Source organism: Lepidochelys kempii, chromosome 1 (assembly GCF_965140285.1).
Source record: "Lepidochelys kempii isolate rLepKem1 chromosome 1, rLepKem1.hap1, whole genome shotgun sequence".
NCBI classification, from domain to species: Eukaryota; Metazoa; Chordata; order Testudines; family Cheloniidae; genus Lepidochelys; species Lepidochelys kempii.
In genome coordinates this window covers 133,519,933-133,538,885 of record NC_136380.1, presented here as the reverse complement: position 1 = coordinate 133,538,885, position 18,953 = coordinate 133,519,933, and the positions used below count along the sequence as shown (strand labels likewise).

General features: G+C 38.9%; 1 protein-coding gene across 1 annotated transcript in view; it reads right to left on the bottom strand.

Moving 5' to 3' along the window:
- WWC3 (WWC family member 3) overlaps positions 1-18,953 on the bottom strand; it is a 171,655-nt gene that overhangs the window by 30,623 nt on the left and 122,079 nt on the right. The window contains exons 9-11 of the mRNA XM_073354676.2: positions 9,980-10,222; positions 6,693-6,782; positions 3,890-4,464 (exon numbers count right to left, since the gene is read on the bottom strand). Of these exons, the coding sequence (XP_073210777.1) occupies positions 3,890-4,464; positions 6,693-6,782; positions 9,980-10,222 (908 nt within the window). The remainder of the gene's footprint in view (positions 1-3,889; positions 4,465-6,692; positions 6,783-9,979; positions 10,223-18,953) is intronic.

The window sequence follows — 18,953 nt, the reverse complement described above, 5'->3', positions numbered from 1 at the left end:
CTTATCTGTAATGGTACTGTTGGGTATTAGCAAGATATAATAAAGCTGAAGCTTACAGAAAAGTTTTTCTGAGAAGTCATCTGCAGCCATGAATATAATGTTTAGTGGATATAGCAAAAACGTAAGTATCCCATAATAATTAAACATATACAATGTGATACCAACTAAAACCAAATGTAGCACAGCCACCCTCTTCTCCACATGCAAATCATAGAGAACATACACACCACACACAAAAAAACACACTAAGCATTACAGGCAAAACCAGCACAATAAGTAATTCCAGGTTCACTTACAGTGAATTTTTCTGCTGTGTGGCATGAGAAACAAGATATAAAATGAAAAGCACACGGTGATAAATCATTTTTTTATACAAAAGATTAGACATTAAATGGAAACTTTATACCTAAATAATTGTATCTGGATCTGAATTTTCCCCAAGTTTGGTAATGTTTGGATCAAGGAGTTTAACTTGGCCCATTGTAGAGATAAGGGCTGGCTGTGAAATTTGGATCTAAATCCAAACTTCCCCAAAGTTCAGGGTTGTAGATATGGATTTTCTGTTTGGTTCCCTCTCTACAAGAAAGCAAAATATTCCTCTATATTTAAATAAATATAAAATTTAAACTAACAAAAATCATATTAATGATGGAAGTTCTTTAAATTAAAATTCCCAGAAGAGGAGACAGGAAAAATGTAAAAGTTTAAAAACAATGTTCTATTCAGATGTGATTTTTCCCCCTGTGATCGTTGCAAGCCTCTTCCTGCAAGTGAGATGAATTCCATGGCTCAGTCGGGTTCTTTTTGTACACATCATAAAATCAGCATATATTTTAGCACAATTCTTAGTATATTCTCAGGAGAGATGCCAGACTGGAGGAGCAGCAGAGGTGCCGGTCAACACTGAGGGGCATAAACAAGACATTTTGTGAAGAAATCTTGCATGCTGGCTGCATGCAGTAAACAAGGGACTGTTTGCTGGGACTGTTAGTTTCTCCCCCACTTCCACGAGTAATAAAGTTCATCAAAATTACTACGCACTTTATTTTATTTGAATATTTAAGAAAGTTGTTTGAAGTGTCAGAATTAAGATTTGTTCCCTGTGCATTATGCTACAACACCAGTAGGTGGCAGCAACCAAACACTTTGAACAAGAACTTAAAACCAACAAGCTAGCTTTAAGCCCCAGAGTTCCAATCTGTGGTATATGTACCCTGTTGGTACGTGAGCATCATGTTCCATCAGTTCACTTCACAACAGTTCTTCAGGTGGTATGTGAACCAATAAAGTTTGAGAAATGCTGCTTGAAAACAGCTGCTATGAAACAGAACACAAACTATCCAAGTCAATCAATTTACAGAGTGCAAAAGAGTCAAGAGCCTTGGCAAGAAATGTAAAGGGGAACCATTTTTTCCTAAATAATAATTTTAAAATTCACACATTAAAAGCAGCTCAAGAGAACACCACCAGAATAATTCTTTGGCCTTGTACTGTTTTTCTATTTCCAATGTAAACATTGCATGCTATACACAGCGAAGAAATAGGTGACCACAATGGAACAGAAAGCGCTCTAGTGACAAAAGCAGAAGACAATGTTTAAATGAAAGAAAAAAGAAAAGACAGGAAAGAAAAGTTCATAGGGGGTGGGGAAAAGAGCTTAACTGAAGCAGCATCCCAGCCCCACTACAGCCTTCCTTATCTCAGCACTCAAATCAGGTCTTAATTTCTAGGAACTAAGTTTAAGCAGGGCCCTACCAAATTCACAGCTGTGAAAAACACGTCACAGACCTTGAAATCTGGTCTTCTCTGCGAAATCTGGTCTTTTGTGTATTTTTACCCTATACTATGCCATATTCTTTTACCCTATGCCTTCAGAGCTGTGCGCTGAGAGCACGGCGGCTGATAGCTGGGCACCCAGCTCTGAAGCCAGCATCACTGCCAGCAGCAATGCAGAAGTAAGGGTGGCATGGTATGAACACATCTGCAAAATTTGCCATTTATGCTGTGACCAACCCACAAAAAAAATGTGTGATTTCTCCAAGATTTAATATACCCCTACATATTCAATTTGTGATCCACTATAGCCTGCAGCTCCTTTTCACCAGCGCTACCCCAGGGCCAGTTATTCCCCATTTTGTAGTTGTGCATTTGATTTTTCCTTCCTAAGTGTAGTACTTTGCGCTTGTCTCTACTGAATTTCATCGTGTTGATTTCAGACCAATTCTCTAATTTGTCAAGGATGTTTTGAATTCTAATTCTGTTCTCCAACGTGCTTGCAACCACTCCCAGCTTGGTTTCATCTTCAAATTTTATAAGCACTCCATTATCCAAGTCAGAAATGAAAATATGGAATGGTACCAGACCCAGGACTGACCCATGCAGGACCTCACTAAATATGTCCTCCCAGTTTGATAGCAACCATTGATAATTACTCTTGGAATATGGTCTATACCCACCTTAAACCAATTTAATCTATACCATATTTCCCTAGTTTACTTACGAGAATATCATGTAGGACTATGTCAAAAGCCTTATTAAAATCAAGGTAGATCATATCTACAGCTCTCCCCCTGTCTCCCGTTCCCTCAATTCTAATCCCTAATGCCCCACTAATCCCTCAATTAGTGGCCCCCACTAAGCCAGTAACTCTGTCAAAGAAAGAAATTAGGTTGGTTTGGTCTGACTTGTTCTTGAAAAATCCATGACGACTATTCCAACTCTCGGGCCCTTTAGGTATTTACAAATTGATTAATAAATTTGTTCCAGTATCTTTCCAGGTATTGAAGTTAGGCTGACTGGTCTATAATTCCCCAGGTTCTCTTTGTTCCCCATATTAAAGGCAGGTATTATGCATGCCCTTCTCCAATTCTCTGGGACCTCACGCATTCTCCATGAGTTCCCAAAGATAACTGGTAATGGTTTATATGTGGGGAGCACCCATAATGAATGACCTGTTGTGATCATTTGCAATACAAGTGGAATAGTACCTATTTCAGGACAAATGGTATATATTTTTGAAAAGTGTGTTGTGGTAACCACAGATTTTAGAGTAGAGTTATTGTAAGAGTATAACTGCCCTTCCCTTCCTACACTTTAAGATCTGGAGACCCCTAATAGTCTCAACCAGCTCACTTGTTCGTTTTCCCCCTAAATTCCTGTATGCATGTCAGTTCATGTAAACAGAATAAGTGCTGGGTGGCACCCATCCACCCCAATTCTGGCCCAGATAACACTCACACATAGACATTACATACTCTGCCCACACAAATCAAGAAATACAGTAACATCATAGACTTACAAGCCAGTTGTGTTTGCCTGCCTCATACAATTGTAAAACAAAAGGGTCTGATCTGCATGAACCAGGTAGATTTCAAAGGGGTAGTTACTGCTGTTACTTGTGTTCTCTCATTGTTTGTTCCTAGTTCAGCCAGTTCAGGTTGTATCCCCATTTTCCTCCATCAAACTTACTGCTATTACTGAGTGTGTCAGGCACACAAAGGGAAGTGATATCAGCTGGGGCACAGTCTAAGACTCTTCAGGTTCTCTCATTCAGGAATTTTCCTAAGAAGTAAACACGCAGGCCTGGATTTTTTAATCAACAAAATTGGCATATTTTCAGAACAGTCCTGAAGTTTCCATTATCAATTTATGTTGAAGTCTAAAAAAATTACTACACACACACATTCTCTGCACTTCACCTTTGAACAAAAAAATTTTTTAGTTAACATCAGTTGTAGAATTGTTTTTTTTTAATTAAATTAAAAAATAAATCAAACTGATAGCAGATGTGTATCCTCTATTATAATGCCATGCGTACATTTTTCTTGTGTTTTTCACTATCCCTTGAAGATTAAAAGAGACAAGATGGTAATGAAGAAAACAAACTCACCTCCACCAGTTTGGATATTTGCCAGGTGTGGTCCCATTTCTTGCAGTCCTTCATCATCCGCGGGGTAAGCAGGAGTCTGTGATGAAGTTGTTCCTTGGGTATCATTGTCACCCAAAACCGAGGCCTGAGCTCTGCGCATTTCTAGGGCTCCTACTCCCGCTATCTCCTCAAATCCTTCTGACATCTGGGCAAGTGGAGAATCCCGAGAAGCAGAAAGGAAGGGGGTGTCCAGAGGGGAACTTGGAGGGGACAGTGATGACAAAGAGGACCGTGATGACAGGGATGCCAGGGATTGAGGAGTATCCAAGGACCTCCTTTGTTTATTGAAGTTACAATGCCCAGTGGGATCAGAGTACTGCACATCTTTACTGAGAGAATCAAATGGGATCAGGTCAAAGCGTAGATGTTGTGCATAGTCAGTAACACTGTCTGATTTGTCATACTGTGGGAGGCCATATATGTCCGTGAAGCTGACAGAGCTTAGAGACCCTCTGCTGGACGCCAGTGATCCTCGGCTGGATGCCAGTGATCCCCTACTGCTGCCAGAAGACATTGTGAGGGTGCTAGCAGACAAACTAAAACAGAGAACGATCCATTAATATATGAATTATATAGCTAGGAACACAACATAGATAGAAAAATAACCCATGTTAAGGTAGAGGATTTTACATGCATTCAGCATTGTAATACTAAGGTTAAGAGCCATCTTTCTTCTCCTCCCTTGCCTTTAGGCATAAAGGTGATGAAAGTAGTATAAATGAGAACCAACTTAGGTCAGCATGCCTAAAAAGGAGAAGTGGAGCAAGAAGGATCACCACATCCCTTTCCTCAAATCTGCAGATGGCTCTCTGTGGGTTTTGGTGGAAAGGTGGCCAGAGAGAGGACTGGTGAAGGAAAGTCATAGATTCATGGAGTTTAAAGCCAGAAGGGACCATTAGCTATCTAGTCTCAACTCCTGTATAACACAAGCCATTTTATTTCAATCAGTCGCTTCTGACTTGAGTCCAATAAGTTGGTTCAAGAGGAGTGGGACATCAGCAGAACCAGAAAAGTGTCATTCTTTACAGCAGGGATCGGCAATCTTTGGCTTGCGGCCTGCCAGGGTAAGCCCCCAGCGGGCTGGGACGATTATTTTACCTGTCGTGTCCACAGGTTTGCTGCGGGGCTGCGGGAAGCGGCGGCCAGGACATCCCTTGGGCCGCATCGCTTCCCACAGCCTGCATTGGCCTGGAGTGGCGAACCATGGCCAGTGGGAGCTGCCATCAGCCAAACCTGCAGATGTGGCAGGTAAACAAGCTGGCCCGGCCTGCCAGGGGGCTTACCCTGGTGGGCCGCATGCCAAAGGTTGACGATCCCTGCTATACAGCTTTATATCCAAGCAAACTCACAGAATTCCCATTTGAAAGCTCCCATTTGTGGGAGCTTTCAAGTTGCAATTTCAGCACGAACCCCATTCCTCTGCCACTCTACAAACGTGGAGATAAGAGTATAGCAGTGGTTAAAGTGTGAACCAGCAGGAGCTAGGCTCCTGCATGTGGTGTGCTGGTGAGATAAGGGGGTCCTCAAGAGGCTGATCCTTCACGGAGATACTCTCAAACCTGTAGGATTTCCCTGTAGACCTCAGGGCATCTTCATGTTTACAGGGTGACATCCTCTGTCCCCGCCATAGCATGCAAACTCCTACTCTGGGTGACTATTGTCTTGGAATGTCAGAGTAGTGAATCTCTCAGAATGTTCCGAGCACATTTTATCCTCTTGCATTTTATCTCTTTCTCACTTCTGACTACGCTGTTTATCCTTTCATACCAGAAGTGAAGCCTGAGCTCATTTCTCTCTTCAACTCTTCAGTGTTTGTGAGGGAGAGGGGAGGTTGTTCGGACTGTGGGTCGTGGAAGTAGTGGCTCTTTTGCTGCTACTGCTGCTGCCACTGTACTCATGCTTTTCCTCCAGCTGAAAATTATAAGATTTGCATAAAACAGGCAGTCTGGAAAGAGCCAGTTCTGACAGTGGATGCTGGGAAGACACATCACAACCTTTTCTGTTTCTTCTTAGCCCAAACTCCAGTGCATCAAGTGCCTATTGTTTCTTCTTTCACATCCCTCCTCAGAATTAACTTCTCCCACAAAACACAGCCCATGTCAGTAAAATGCTGCCTCCCTGATTATATATTGACTCCTCATTTACCTTCCTCTTGTTACCTAGGAGTTGTGTGTCTGATCTGTACTGTCTATTTAGCCTGTCTTCTGTGTTGTTTTCCGGTACAGCACCAGAGACCATCAATGCTTAAGAAACAAGAAATCACTAATATGGGCTTAAGAATGGCACCCTGAATGTAACTGAATTTTCCGTCTTTTGTTATGTGTAGTTTAAAGGCTTAATCTTGTTTGTGTGTAAATTTTTATTTATAAACAAAAACAATAAGAAAATGGGTTCATCTGTATTTCTCCTTTCCACATATTATACAGACAGATCTCACTAACTTTCAAACCAGGCAGTCCAGATAGCTATTATTAAAAGTGAAAAGTACATTTCTCCTTTTTAATAACACTCTATCCAAACCACTGAATTTACGACACATCAAATACTTTGCTAAACTGCAAGCTGTGAATGCCTTTCAGTGCCCAAACTGTACTTAAAGAAAAAGATCAACAAAGTAGAAACCAATGCCCATCCTTTACTTATATTACAAACACACAAAAGTAGTATGAAAAAGTAAAATGGTCTGTTCTGTTTGTACTTTTTCCTTTTTCTGTGCAATTCAATTTTTTTTTAAAAAAAATACTATTTTCTCTAAAGAACTCACCTTTTTAACTGGGAGTGTAAATAGGAGGCTAAACGAGTAGCTTCTTCCAGCTGCAAAAGCAAACAATTTCTCTTCTCCTGTAACAGTATCCTATAATTAAAAATTGCAATTATTATTTTTCTTCTTTTGTTTATATTGCAGTAGTGTTCAAAATGTGCTAAGAGCTTTCCAAACACAGAAGAAGAGACCGTTCTTGCTGTATTAGGAGTATTCAGTGAATCCTTTTTTAACAAATAGAATTAGTTCACTTAGGGCAATACACAGTGTTTAATCCATGACGGAACTCCCATTGAGAGCATAGGAACGGTGAGCACTTACAGAACTGCAGTAACTGAGGAATAGGGAACCAAAAGAAAACACAAGAGCTCTGGTGGTGAAGGTATATAACAGAAATTGCCAAGGCCTACCGTAAGGTGACATGTAAGAGGCAGGAGCAGCTGATTAAAAACAGTAAGACTTCTTTTCTTCCTGGTGTCAATATTATAGCTCAAGTAATACAGAGAAAACTATGTCACTTAACTGTATGTTGCAGGAAAAAGTACATGGAAATTTACCAATTACCCATACAGATTGAAAGTCAAACATCAAAAGGAAAAGACTTTTTTTTTGGATAACTTCTGTTCTGTTAAGCAGTTTATCACCAAACTCTGTGATCCTGGCTTTCATTCAGATATACTGTGGCAGGAGAGGAGTGAGGAAGCACTGGGAAAACAGATAAGTATCGATTTGACCTTTAAGTAATGCCTCAAGAGTGAATTTACTGTAGTAAACTGTAATTATAATTTTTTAAATGTTTGTTAATGTATTTCTTGTATTGTTCTCCTTCAAACAGAAGTTAGAGCATTCAAAACATTAAACTATGATAAAAACTTCTTTCTGCTTGAGGAAAAAAAGTGACCATTATTGTTTCTTTACTGAGGCAAAAGCAAATTACTCAGCATTACTGCCCGAACAAAAACAGAGTCGTCATAACTTTGCCTGTATTATATGCTTGTAAAGTACTCTGATTACATTTTGAAATTATTAAACTTTATTTTAAAAAGGTGCAGCATTTGTTCCCAACCCCATTTATTCTCTACCGGAAATATAGAGTTCTCTATGTTTTTTCTGGAGTTTTATTCTTTTAACTCCAAATTAAAACCTCTCTCTCCACCGATTAAAATCAAGGGGGGGATTTTGTTTTGTTTCTTGGCATAATATGTCTCCATGCTGCAGCCCAGACCTGATACTTCCTCAGTCCTCAACGTTCCCAAGATATTTGGAATGCAGGGGAACAAAGGGGTGGGTGTCCAGAGCTCTCAGGCTTAGCCAAGGGCAGTGTTAACTGGCTCCACAGACAGTCCCATCAAACCCTCCTTGACTGGAAAAACAGTTAATAAGATGCAGGGGGTTTGACAGAGAGGGTAGTAAAGGGGAATCGTTCAGATGAGTGAAATTAAAAATTAAATGTCAGCCTTAACCACTCATATTATAGCTATTTAAGAAACAAGAAAAAGCTACCTTCTCTACACAGCATAATCTTGAAGCCCCAGTGTAGTTTACTGTATGAGTTTTAAGTTATGCCAGCTCTTCGTGTGCTTAACGTTATATTTTAAAATCAGTAACAACAGAACTCTTATTAAATGTGCTTAAACATCAACCCCTTTTTGCAAGCTGGGGGAAGAAGAGGGGATGTGGAGGGAGATCCTCCAGTGATAAACGTTTTTTGTCTCAGACAGAATAATTAGTCTCGTCTCTGGTGTTGATCTCTCTCTTTTATTATAAAAAATACAGCATCCTTAAATATTGTGCTAACTTTTGCTCAATTTCTTGCTAGAATCTGAAATATCAAATATCACCCTGGAATGTTGGTTTCCACAGCACAGACTACAACATGGAAAAAGAGCTTGCTCTTTTTGCCAGCAGAAGTATGTGCTACCTAACATGCGATCCCAAAAACAACAAATAAAATTTACTACACTGCAGTGTAAAGTGAACTCCCTTCTCTGTCATTTTCTAGGCTGGAGTGCCAATATTGCAAAAATCACAAATAATGTCATACAAAACATCAACTGTGAATTCAGCTGTGAATTCTCAATCACCATTTGGATTTACTGCCTGAAGTAAGCCTTTTCAAATCAAAAAGAGTTCTACAAACTCTGATATGGGGCCATTTTCAAGTAAGTATAAAGATCAACTTAATCACATAAGTGTTAATGTTAGACAAGATTGTATTAACATTGCCCAGTGTAGTGTCCTCAAGTGTCAAAGTTGGCTTTTTTCCATTAATTCATGCCTCAACCTGTGACAAAAACCAAAAGAATGCACAGAAAATCTGGGAAAACCTCTCACAGATGCTAGCTGCTTGCATGGAAGAACTAAGTGGGCAGAAATATTTCTTCTAATGTAAGAAAAAGTTCACCATAAAGCTTGGCAACGTTATTAGAGTATTAGGAGAAATGAGTTTTAGACAGAAGCTCTGTCCCTCTAATTGAAGGCATTTTATAATATGCACAGTTTATTGACATATTTGGCTGGAATTATAGTCCATTCCTTAAATTCGGATGACAATTTATGGCATCTTGAAATGAACAATACGTCCCCCAAGTGAAGAATGTTTTCATTTCTAATAACAGAGAGCTTCATATTGGTTTTAAATACAGAAAAATTATATACAGAATCTCAAAAAATCTTAGGGCCACATTTGGGTCCAGCCAAACTGTACATTGCACAGGTCAATGGGAAAGATGTGTGTACAACTACAGCATAAAGATCATCTTTAAAACTTCCTAGGTTCTGGGGCTACTGCTATGTGCAGGGCTGATCTCTGTTCTGGTGTCTCTGCTGTTTCTGGGGACGTGACCTCAATCACTCTAACTTAACCCCAGGTGCCTACCAACTATCCCCATCATCTCAGGTCACCATTGTTTGGGTCCCCATTCATCCTGAGTAGCTCAATGGCATGTCTCTGCAGCTCAGAGCTTTTCCAAAGATAAGTGAAAAACTGACATGATTCTTATCAGTTCTGCTGCACCCCCAGTCTGAATAGGAAAAGGGAAAGTGACCAGTCTTGTCGATTTCACTCTAATACCACTTAGAGGAAAACTTTCAGAAGATTGGATCTAAACAGTGGCATGGTCAGGAAGTGCGGACTGGGACCCCAGTCCCTTTTGTAAGCAAAGTGCACAAATAACCACTGTACTGCTTTGATCTCATATAAAGCTGGTAAACTGCACCAGCTCTTCACTTGGAATCTATGCAGCTGCATCCTATGGTAGATAAGAAAATAATTTGTTAAGTCCTCAAACCTTTCAGTGGCCCCCTGAGCAGAACTGGCCCGAGCCTGCTGAATTTCATCCTCCAAGCGCCTTTTTTCTTCCTCCAAACGTGCAATGTATTCTGGGGATCGTCTCTGCTGACTGATGAGCTGCAGTTCCTGAAGGAGAGCCTCTTTCTCCTTGATCAGCTGAAGACGGTCCCTGTCCGCCTCAGCCATTCCTGGCCAAGATTCATTATCTAGCAAGGCCAGCTGCTGCTGTACATTGGAAACTCTTGGGGGGAAAAATGAGAGTGCGCATAAGAAATGGATAAGTAACGGGGGGAAAACACTGTGGAATAACTGTTGAGGAAAATCACTCCCAGACCACTAGCACTTAGCTACTTTTATTCTTAAAACTATTTGTATATGTGAAATAAACCACAAAAACTTGCAAGCATACATTTATAGTCTCACATAAGTGAATATGTTCAGAGCTATAGCTTAACATCTTTAACTTACACATACACCCTGTTATGTTGGGCATTTAAAAGATACTTAATGACTTCTTCCACACTGTACCATATATGTTGCAGACAGATTCAAAAGATGATGTAAGGATACAATTGGGGAGTTTACTCTCTGCTTCCTCTCTTTGTTGGCTTTAAATTAGACCCTAATTTATATCTGAATTTTTTTAAATAGCAAATGAAGAATTAACAAAACTAATCATCACAACTATCATAATTAATTAGAGTGGACAATGTCTGCCATGATATTTTAGCACTTTTGAGCTGCTATAATTCATATTATAAAGATGTGAATAAAGTGACTATTTTTAAGATGACTAGATGCAGTTAACACGAAACTCGTTGACTGCTGTTCTAAGGAAACAGTCTGAGTGCTAAGAAGCTGCCTTCTATTCTGAAGGAAATAGTCCCCTTTATTTCTTATTCTCCCCAGTCAGGATTTTGGGAATGCTTTGAGCCATCAACAAGTTCCACAATGTCTAGAGCCAAGCTATTCTCCAAGTGACTGTATATCATTCAGCTGGGAAAAATCTTTAAGGGACAGAAAATATTTGGCACTCCATGGCTGACAATTCAAGGACAGGAATAAATAAGCCATGAGTCCAAAAAATATGGGACTGGAGCAGAACAGTTGCCGCCAGAAGCAGCCATTATACAAGTACGACTGGGAAGAAGCCAAGCCCTCCCATACACACCACTCCAACAACTTATTTCTTTTGTTTGAAAACAAAACACAAGCCATAACAGCCCATCCGCAAACCAAGAATTATTCAAGAGAGTACTGCAACCTTAGGGTGGTATGGTGATGGGCAGAGAAGTAGAAATGAACAAACTTATCTTGAATATTAAGAGTTGAGGAATGCAGAAGTCATGGAGTTTATTTGCATAAACACTACTCCCCTCAGAGCAGAGTTCTTTTGAGTTTCCTAACAAATCAAATCAAGTTCTTTGAAACTTAAATTCAGTTTGAACAGTTTCCTTTTTCATTCGGACATGCCTCTGAACTTCCTCATCCTACCCAGGCCTGCAAGACCCAAATTCCCATGATCTCAAAGGCCTAACGGACAAAATCTTCCAACCACACTAAGTTTGTCGACCAAACTGTCAGTGTAAGCTATGCTGGCCAACCTCCAGTGTAGATGCAGCTATGTCAACAGAAGAATGCTTCTGTTAACATTGTTAACTTGGTTTGGGAATGTGGCATTCCTATACTACCCCTTCTGTCAGTGTAAGCTGCATCTACGTTCAAGGGTTGTGCCGACATAGCTATGCCAACATAACAATGCAGGTATAATCTCTGCAACGTAGGCATAGCCCAAGGGTGGCAAAATCTGGTCCTAATTTTGTAAAGCCAAACAATTCTGAAAGGCAACTAAACAGAAGTAAATATCCTGACGCTGAAGTTTGTCCATCACTTTGGAAAACATGTCAGTTTTAAGTTTATGTATATGTAACAGAAGACAGCAGGAGTACAGAATCAGGGTTAGTGCACCTCAGTGGGACTGTTTACCTAAGTAGAGTTTCTATGATATGACCCTAAAGGTTACAATCTAAAAAGCCTAGCCCATATTATTAAAATAATTAAGAAACACAAAAACCCAAGAGACCTTTTTATTTTAGAGTGTGAACAAAAATTCTTCAAAGCTACATGATACTATTTGTTTTATGCACTCAAATTAAAAAAATGTCCAGACGTTTGTTTCAGTGTGTGTGTTCCCTCGTGAAAATCTGGAATGACATGTCTGCAGGAGATCTGATGTAAACAACCACATTCTTGTCAATCAATTACCAACACTCTGACAGCTCTTTCAGTAAAGTGGACGTATGCAAGAGGAAGAAAGTTTTGTAGGTGCAATATAAAATTTGCCATAATTTTTCCTCAGTTCTTAGGAATCTTGGCAATTAACCAACAATACTGCCATGCTGACTAACTTAAAAATGTTCAGTGGTTTCATTTTATTAAAAAGATGTTAACTAAAAATGTTTGTAAGTCATATTCATGAAACAGATTCAAAACTGATAAAGCCAAACAGGGACATATTCATTTTAATCAGAGTTAAAAACAAAAAAGATCATTCTATGTTCCTCCTGATAAAATAAAACAAATTACATGCAATTTTACAAATACAGTAATTAATTGTATCAACTCTGCTCCTGAAATCCAGATTACTTCAATGGTACTCTACGCAGGCCCAGAAGTCCATCAGTGAAGATCCAATTGCAATACCGGGGTCTACCAAAGGATTTTAAATTCTGTCAGGTGAATTTGCGGAAAGGCTATTGACAGACAGCTGAAGAGTAGTAGTGACTGGGACAGTGATCAGATCTGAAGCGAGATTTTTTTTTTTAAATGTAAACTTACAATAAACTATTATTTTTAAAAAATTCATTAATGAAGTGGGGCAAAAAGAATGGTATGGAAACCTATAACTAATTATTGCATATTTCAAGTCTAATATGCACACAACTACATTCCACATGTACTTTCAAACACTGTACCGAGTGTCAAGAGGTGTATTCACTGCAACACAATCATGACCAGCACATTAGGGGCAAGGCCCATCTTTTAAATAGGAGAATCACTTCTTATCACAAACTACAGTTATACCAGTCCCAGGAAACGTTTTTCAATAGGTAGTAATAGCACTACTTATCATCCATCTCAGTCACTCTTTGAAAGGATTCCATTCATCCCGTTCGATAGGATATATATATATATTTTTAATGTAAGTGAAAACAAGGTTTCCCTTGAGCTGGATGTTCCTCTTCATGGGAGCTAGCTAAAATGTTTCCTCCCTTTTTGTGCTGCTTTCTGTAGATCACATTTCAAAAAATGTGAAGTTCCTACATCAGATTTTTCATGTAACCATTGTTTTGATAGCCCTAAGGCAAGAGATTTAAGCTACTGTTTAAACCAGTGGTCTCCTTCTTGCGTTACTCAATGTTGACAATCGTGCCTTGTCTTGAAAAGGACCTCTAACTACTTGAAGAATGTTTATTTGAGAGTCTAAAACTTTCTTGTGAAGCATTTAGGGTTGTTACACCCAATATACCTGGCATCCATGAAAACAATGAAACGAAAAGTTAGGACATTTAACTTCTATTCCTCCACCCAGCAGAACATACCTTTCCATTACTAGACACTACAAGCCACACAGAACAGCCTTAACTCTGTTGATTACAATTTGGTAAAGAAGTCTTCAAAGTATTCTTCTTTAAGGCTAGTATCCTTAGGAAAGCAGAGTTAAAGTTATAATGCATGGCCTATATTGGGTATGGTAGCTGTAGTAATGGTTAGGTGTGGCCTGTGGATAAAGAAGAAGTTACTGTTAAGTTACTTAACGCTTCATTTCTTTGGCTTTGTGAGTTCTGTGAGTTGTCTCAAGTATGTTAGGAGTAGAAACTCTAACAGCTTCACAATGAAGTTTGGGTATTAATTTCCTAGGTTTTTGGGTTATTTTAAATTCTTAAGCAGGGCAAGCGTGGGACAGAGGAGATGCAGAAGTATTGCTGCAGCTGGAGAAAATTTTATCTGTCAGCAGCTGTGCATGAACCTTTGCATGTCAGCAGCTATGTATGAAACTTTCTCTGGTGTAGGATAAAATCTAACAGAATGTGTAGCTCCTGACAGAAGAATGTGTGCAATCTATCAGGTTTTCCTGGCCCCGCTCAATTAGATTTAGTCACACAGCACAGAAACTAGCAGCATGATTATAGCCTAAAAATGACCCTCCCCACCCCCCCACCCCCTTTTTTTTAAATAATGAAAACTACTTGTTGCATCACATCTACTGAGGACACACCTTTCTATCAAGTTTGGGGTATCCAGAAATTTTTTTTCTTTTTCTTTTTCTTTTTTTTTTTTTTTTTTAAGAAAGATACCAGTCAAAAAAGACAAGTAGAACTTCCCTGGAAAAAGAGCCAAATTCAAGCCAGAGTCTAAATTCAAAACTACCCATTAAAAATATATTAGGAGAAACCAAACACACACTGTACAGAAAATTCAAGGGGCATAAAAAACTAACCTAGTATGGCATTTCACACTAATTGGCCACATATTTGGAAATGCAGGAATTTATGCCCCACTTCAAACCCATTTCAAAACGTAACCCTAACTATGGAGTCGGTATCAGGCACCTCCTGATCATTTTTTCAATGTTTCTTAGTGCTTGACCTTGCAACATAAATAATGTTCTTTTAACAGTTTTTTGAAAGCGATAGTACATTAAAGACAAAAAAACACACTTAGAGGTGAGATGAGAAATTTTCGTCTCATTCTTATTAGGGCTGTCGATTAATTGCAGTTAACTCATGCAATTAACAGAAAAAATTGCGATTAATCACAGTTTAATTGCACTGTTAAACAATAGAATACCAATTGAAATGTATTAAATATTTTTGGTTGTTTTTCTACATTTTCAAATATATTGATTTCAATTACAAGACAGAATATAAAGTGAACAGTGCTCACTTTATATTATTTTTATTACAAATATTTCCACTGTAAAAATGATAAAATAAATAGTATTTTTCAATTCACCTCATAGAAGTACTGGAATGCAATCTCTTTATTGTGAAAGTGAAACTTATAAATGTAGATTTTTGTTACATAACTGCATTCAAAAACAAAACAATGTAAAACTTTAGCACTTACAAGTACACTCAGTCTTACTTCTTGTTCAGCCAATCGCTAAGACAAACAAGTCTGTTTACATTTTTGGGAGATAATGCTACCCACTTTTCATTTACAATGTCACCTGAAAGCGAGAACAGGCGTTCCCATGGCACTTTTGTGGCCGGCATTGCAAGGTATTTACGCTGCACGTATGCTGAACATTTGTATGCCTCTTCGTGCTTCAGTCACCACTCCACAGGACATGCTTCCATGCTGATGACACTCGTTAAAAAAATGTGTTAATTAAATTTGTGACTGTACTCCTTGGGGGAGAGTTGTATGTCTCCTGCTTTGTGTTTTACCGTATTCTGCCATTTATTTCATGTTATAGCAGTCTCGGATGATGAACCAGCACATGTTGTTCGTTTTAAGAAAAATTTCACTGGAGATTTGGCAAAATGCAAAGAAGGAAATCTCACATTGGTACTAAAGATAGTTACAGTACTCGACCCAAGGTTTAAGAATCTGAAGCGCCTTCCAAAATCTGGGAGGGACGAGGTGTGAAGCATGCTTTCAGAAGTCTTAAAAGAGCAACACTGATGCAGAAACTACAGAACCCAATCACCAAAAAAGAAAATCAACCTTCTGCTGGTGGCATTTGACTCAGATGATGAAAATCAACGTGTCGGTCTGCTCTGCTTTGGATCGTTATTGAGCAGAACCCATCATCAGTATGGACGCATGTCCTCTGGAATGGTGGTTGAAGCACGAAGGTACATATGAATCTTTAGTGCATCTGGCACATAAATATCTTGCAACACCGGCTACAACAGTGCTGTGCAAATGCCTGTTCTCACTTTCAGGTGACACTGTAAACAAGAAGCAGTCAGCATTATCTCCTGCATATGTACATAAACTTGTTTGTCTGAGCGATTGGCTGAACAAGAAGTAGGACCCGGTAGACTTGTAGGCTCTAAAATTTGACATTGTTTTATTTTTGAATGCAGTTATTTTTTGTGCATAATTATACATTTCTAAGTTCAACTTTGATGATTAAGAGATTGCACTACAGTACTTTTTTAAGTGAATTGAAAAATACTATTTCTTTTGTTTTTACAGTGCAAACATTCAAAATAAAAAAATATATAAAGTGAGCACTGTGCACTTTGTATTCTGTGTTGAAATTGAAATCAATATATTTGAAAATGTGAAAAACAGCCAAAAATATTTAAATAAATGGTATTCTATTATTAACAGTGTGATTAATCACGATTAATTTTTTTAATTGCTTGACAGCCCTAATTTTCATTACTATTTGAATGTACAGATACTCTTCTTTCTCAATTGAACATTTTTTGACTCAGTGGCAGCATTCCATCCAGTGCTGTTTCAATCTCCACTGTTGGAAAATGGGTGTTCCATCTGCATCAGGCTCAAGGTACCTTTCCCATGCATTTGCAATTATTTGCGAAGATTTCTTGTTGGATGCTTTATATAGGAATAAAATGATCTGGTGTATACTCCAGTTTTTTTGTACTGATGTAGCTACACCAGTGCATGGTCAGTTACTGGTGCCCCATTTTGCACCAATGTAGTAAGTCTATACTATGTGGGATTGCACCAGTGTATTTATATCCCATTACCAAGGTTACTTAGATGCAAATTTCCCTACTCAAGAAAAGCCGAAAATTGTATTTAAATCCACCTTTGGTGAGATTCCTTTTTGCTTTACTGAATGTGAGAAACATTCTGAGACGTACAGTAAATTCAAATAAAGGTTGTAACACAGCAGTACACTTATATTATGTAAAGGAGTAACACAGCAGTAGTTCTATACATAACAGTGAATAGCAGTTACTTCATTGGAAGCTGTATGCTGCCATCTTAAATCTGTGTTCACTTATGAACTACAGTGAAAGGTTTGTTTTCTCCTCTGTGAACCTCCCTCCTCTGCACTTTACAGGAACACTTACATTTTTTCAAAGTACATTTTGATATTCAAATAAGCAGCAGTCAGCCTGTTGACCCAGAAAGCAATAATTTGATACCACCTACTGGAGTATTGAATGCAAGCCCATCGGTACTTGTTATTCATGGATGGGAATGGGCAAAATGCCTAGAACACTGTTCGATGTTTCAGAAATTTAGTTTTTTCAGAAAAATGTTAAATTACTACATCAACAGAGACTTCTGTTTTTGGTATACAGCCTAATGAAAGTATTACTTTTTAAGTTTAGTCACCGAAAAAAACCCATATATCTTCAAAAGCTTGTAGCAGGAAGAAAAAAATTATTTCTGAAAAACTGAAGTTTTACACAAGACTTTAAATGTGTATTTTGTCAGTTACATCTCTGTCAATACATTCATTAATTGTAAGAAGGTTGGGAAACCTCTTGTAAGAGGTGGTTAGGGAAAGCAAATGTATTCTCTGACCCTGAAAAACAAAACAAAGCATACCCACTCTTTTTGGAACAGGCCAAAAGTAAAAAATGGCTGAATTTAGAGGCTGAAAATTAGCATATGCACATTCAATAGGGAACATATGCTTAGCGACAGTAGGTTTGAGAAGTGTGGGATGAGAGAGAAATACTATAGGCAATTCAAAAACACTTCTGAGCATGCTCAGTACACTGAGCATAAGGGTCAGCTTTGAGAAGAGCTGAATGTACTGCCCAGCCTCACATGTATAAGTGCAGCTGCTCTCAGATTTGCTTGAGGGAGAATGCAAATATGCCGATGAAATACAAACAAAAATGCTCCAAAAACCCTACAGAGACCAGAGAAAATGTAAACTACTGAGCATGTGATTTTTAGAGTCTCATAACAGTATGCAATATTATGCAAGTTCTAAGTTTTCCTTTTTTTAAAAGAAGTGTAGTTCTCATGACCAAAGCTATATTTTAATTAATGTAATTTTTGTTATCATAAAGGTCTCATTTGGGGTTTAGAAGCTTTTTACAAAAAAATGTTATTCTCTGCCTTCCAGCCTTTTCCTTTACTCTGTAGCTGAAGGCAGACCAATGGTTGTTGCTCTGAGATCATGAATAGGGCCCTGAAAACAGTAACAGGGAGCAACAAGGCAGGTTTAGCAAATGGTAGTTATTTACCTGTAATGGGAGGTTCTTCGAGATGTGTGATCCCTATCTATATTCCACATGTGGGATACACATGCGTACCACTTGACTCTGTCCAGAGTTTCTTGCAAGTGTCTGCTGACCCACATATGCACAGTACCTCTCCTTGTGCTCCCAACCAAGGCATAAAGGCTGGGGTGGGCCAACACATCTCCAATTTCCCACTCTTACTGCAGTGTAACCAATTCACAGCACAGAGGACAGACGGTAGGTAGCGGAATACAGATAAGGACCATGCATCTTAAAGAACCTCCAGTTTCGGTAAGTATCCTCCATTTCTTCTTCAAGTGATGATCCCTATGTCTTTTCCACATGTGGAAGATAAACAAGCAGTCAAACAGGTGATGACTGTAGTATTGCTGTCCCCAAAGCCATAACCACAGCTAACGACTGTACCAGGCCGTAATGGCTTGGGAAGGTGCACGAACAGCTCCAAGTAGCTACCCTCCATATCTGTAATATGGGTATGTCTCTCAGAGAAGCAGCTGAAGTGGCTTGCCCATTGGTGGAATGAGCCTTTACCCCTTCCTGGGACAGAAAGGGATGCCAAATAGCTGGTAAGAAAAAGGTAATACAACCCGAGATACATTTTGAAAGTCTCTGCACTGATATAGGTTGATGACCTGATACCTCTGCTATGGAAATAAACAGTTTAAGGTGTCTTTCTTATGTCCTTTGCTCATTGCAGATAAAAGGCCAAAGCCCTCTGGGCGTCCAGAGAATGCAGTTCTCTCTCCTCGTCTGCGA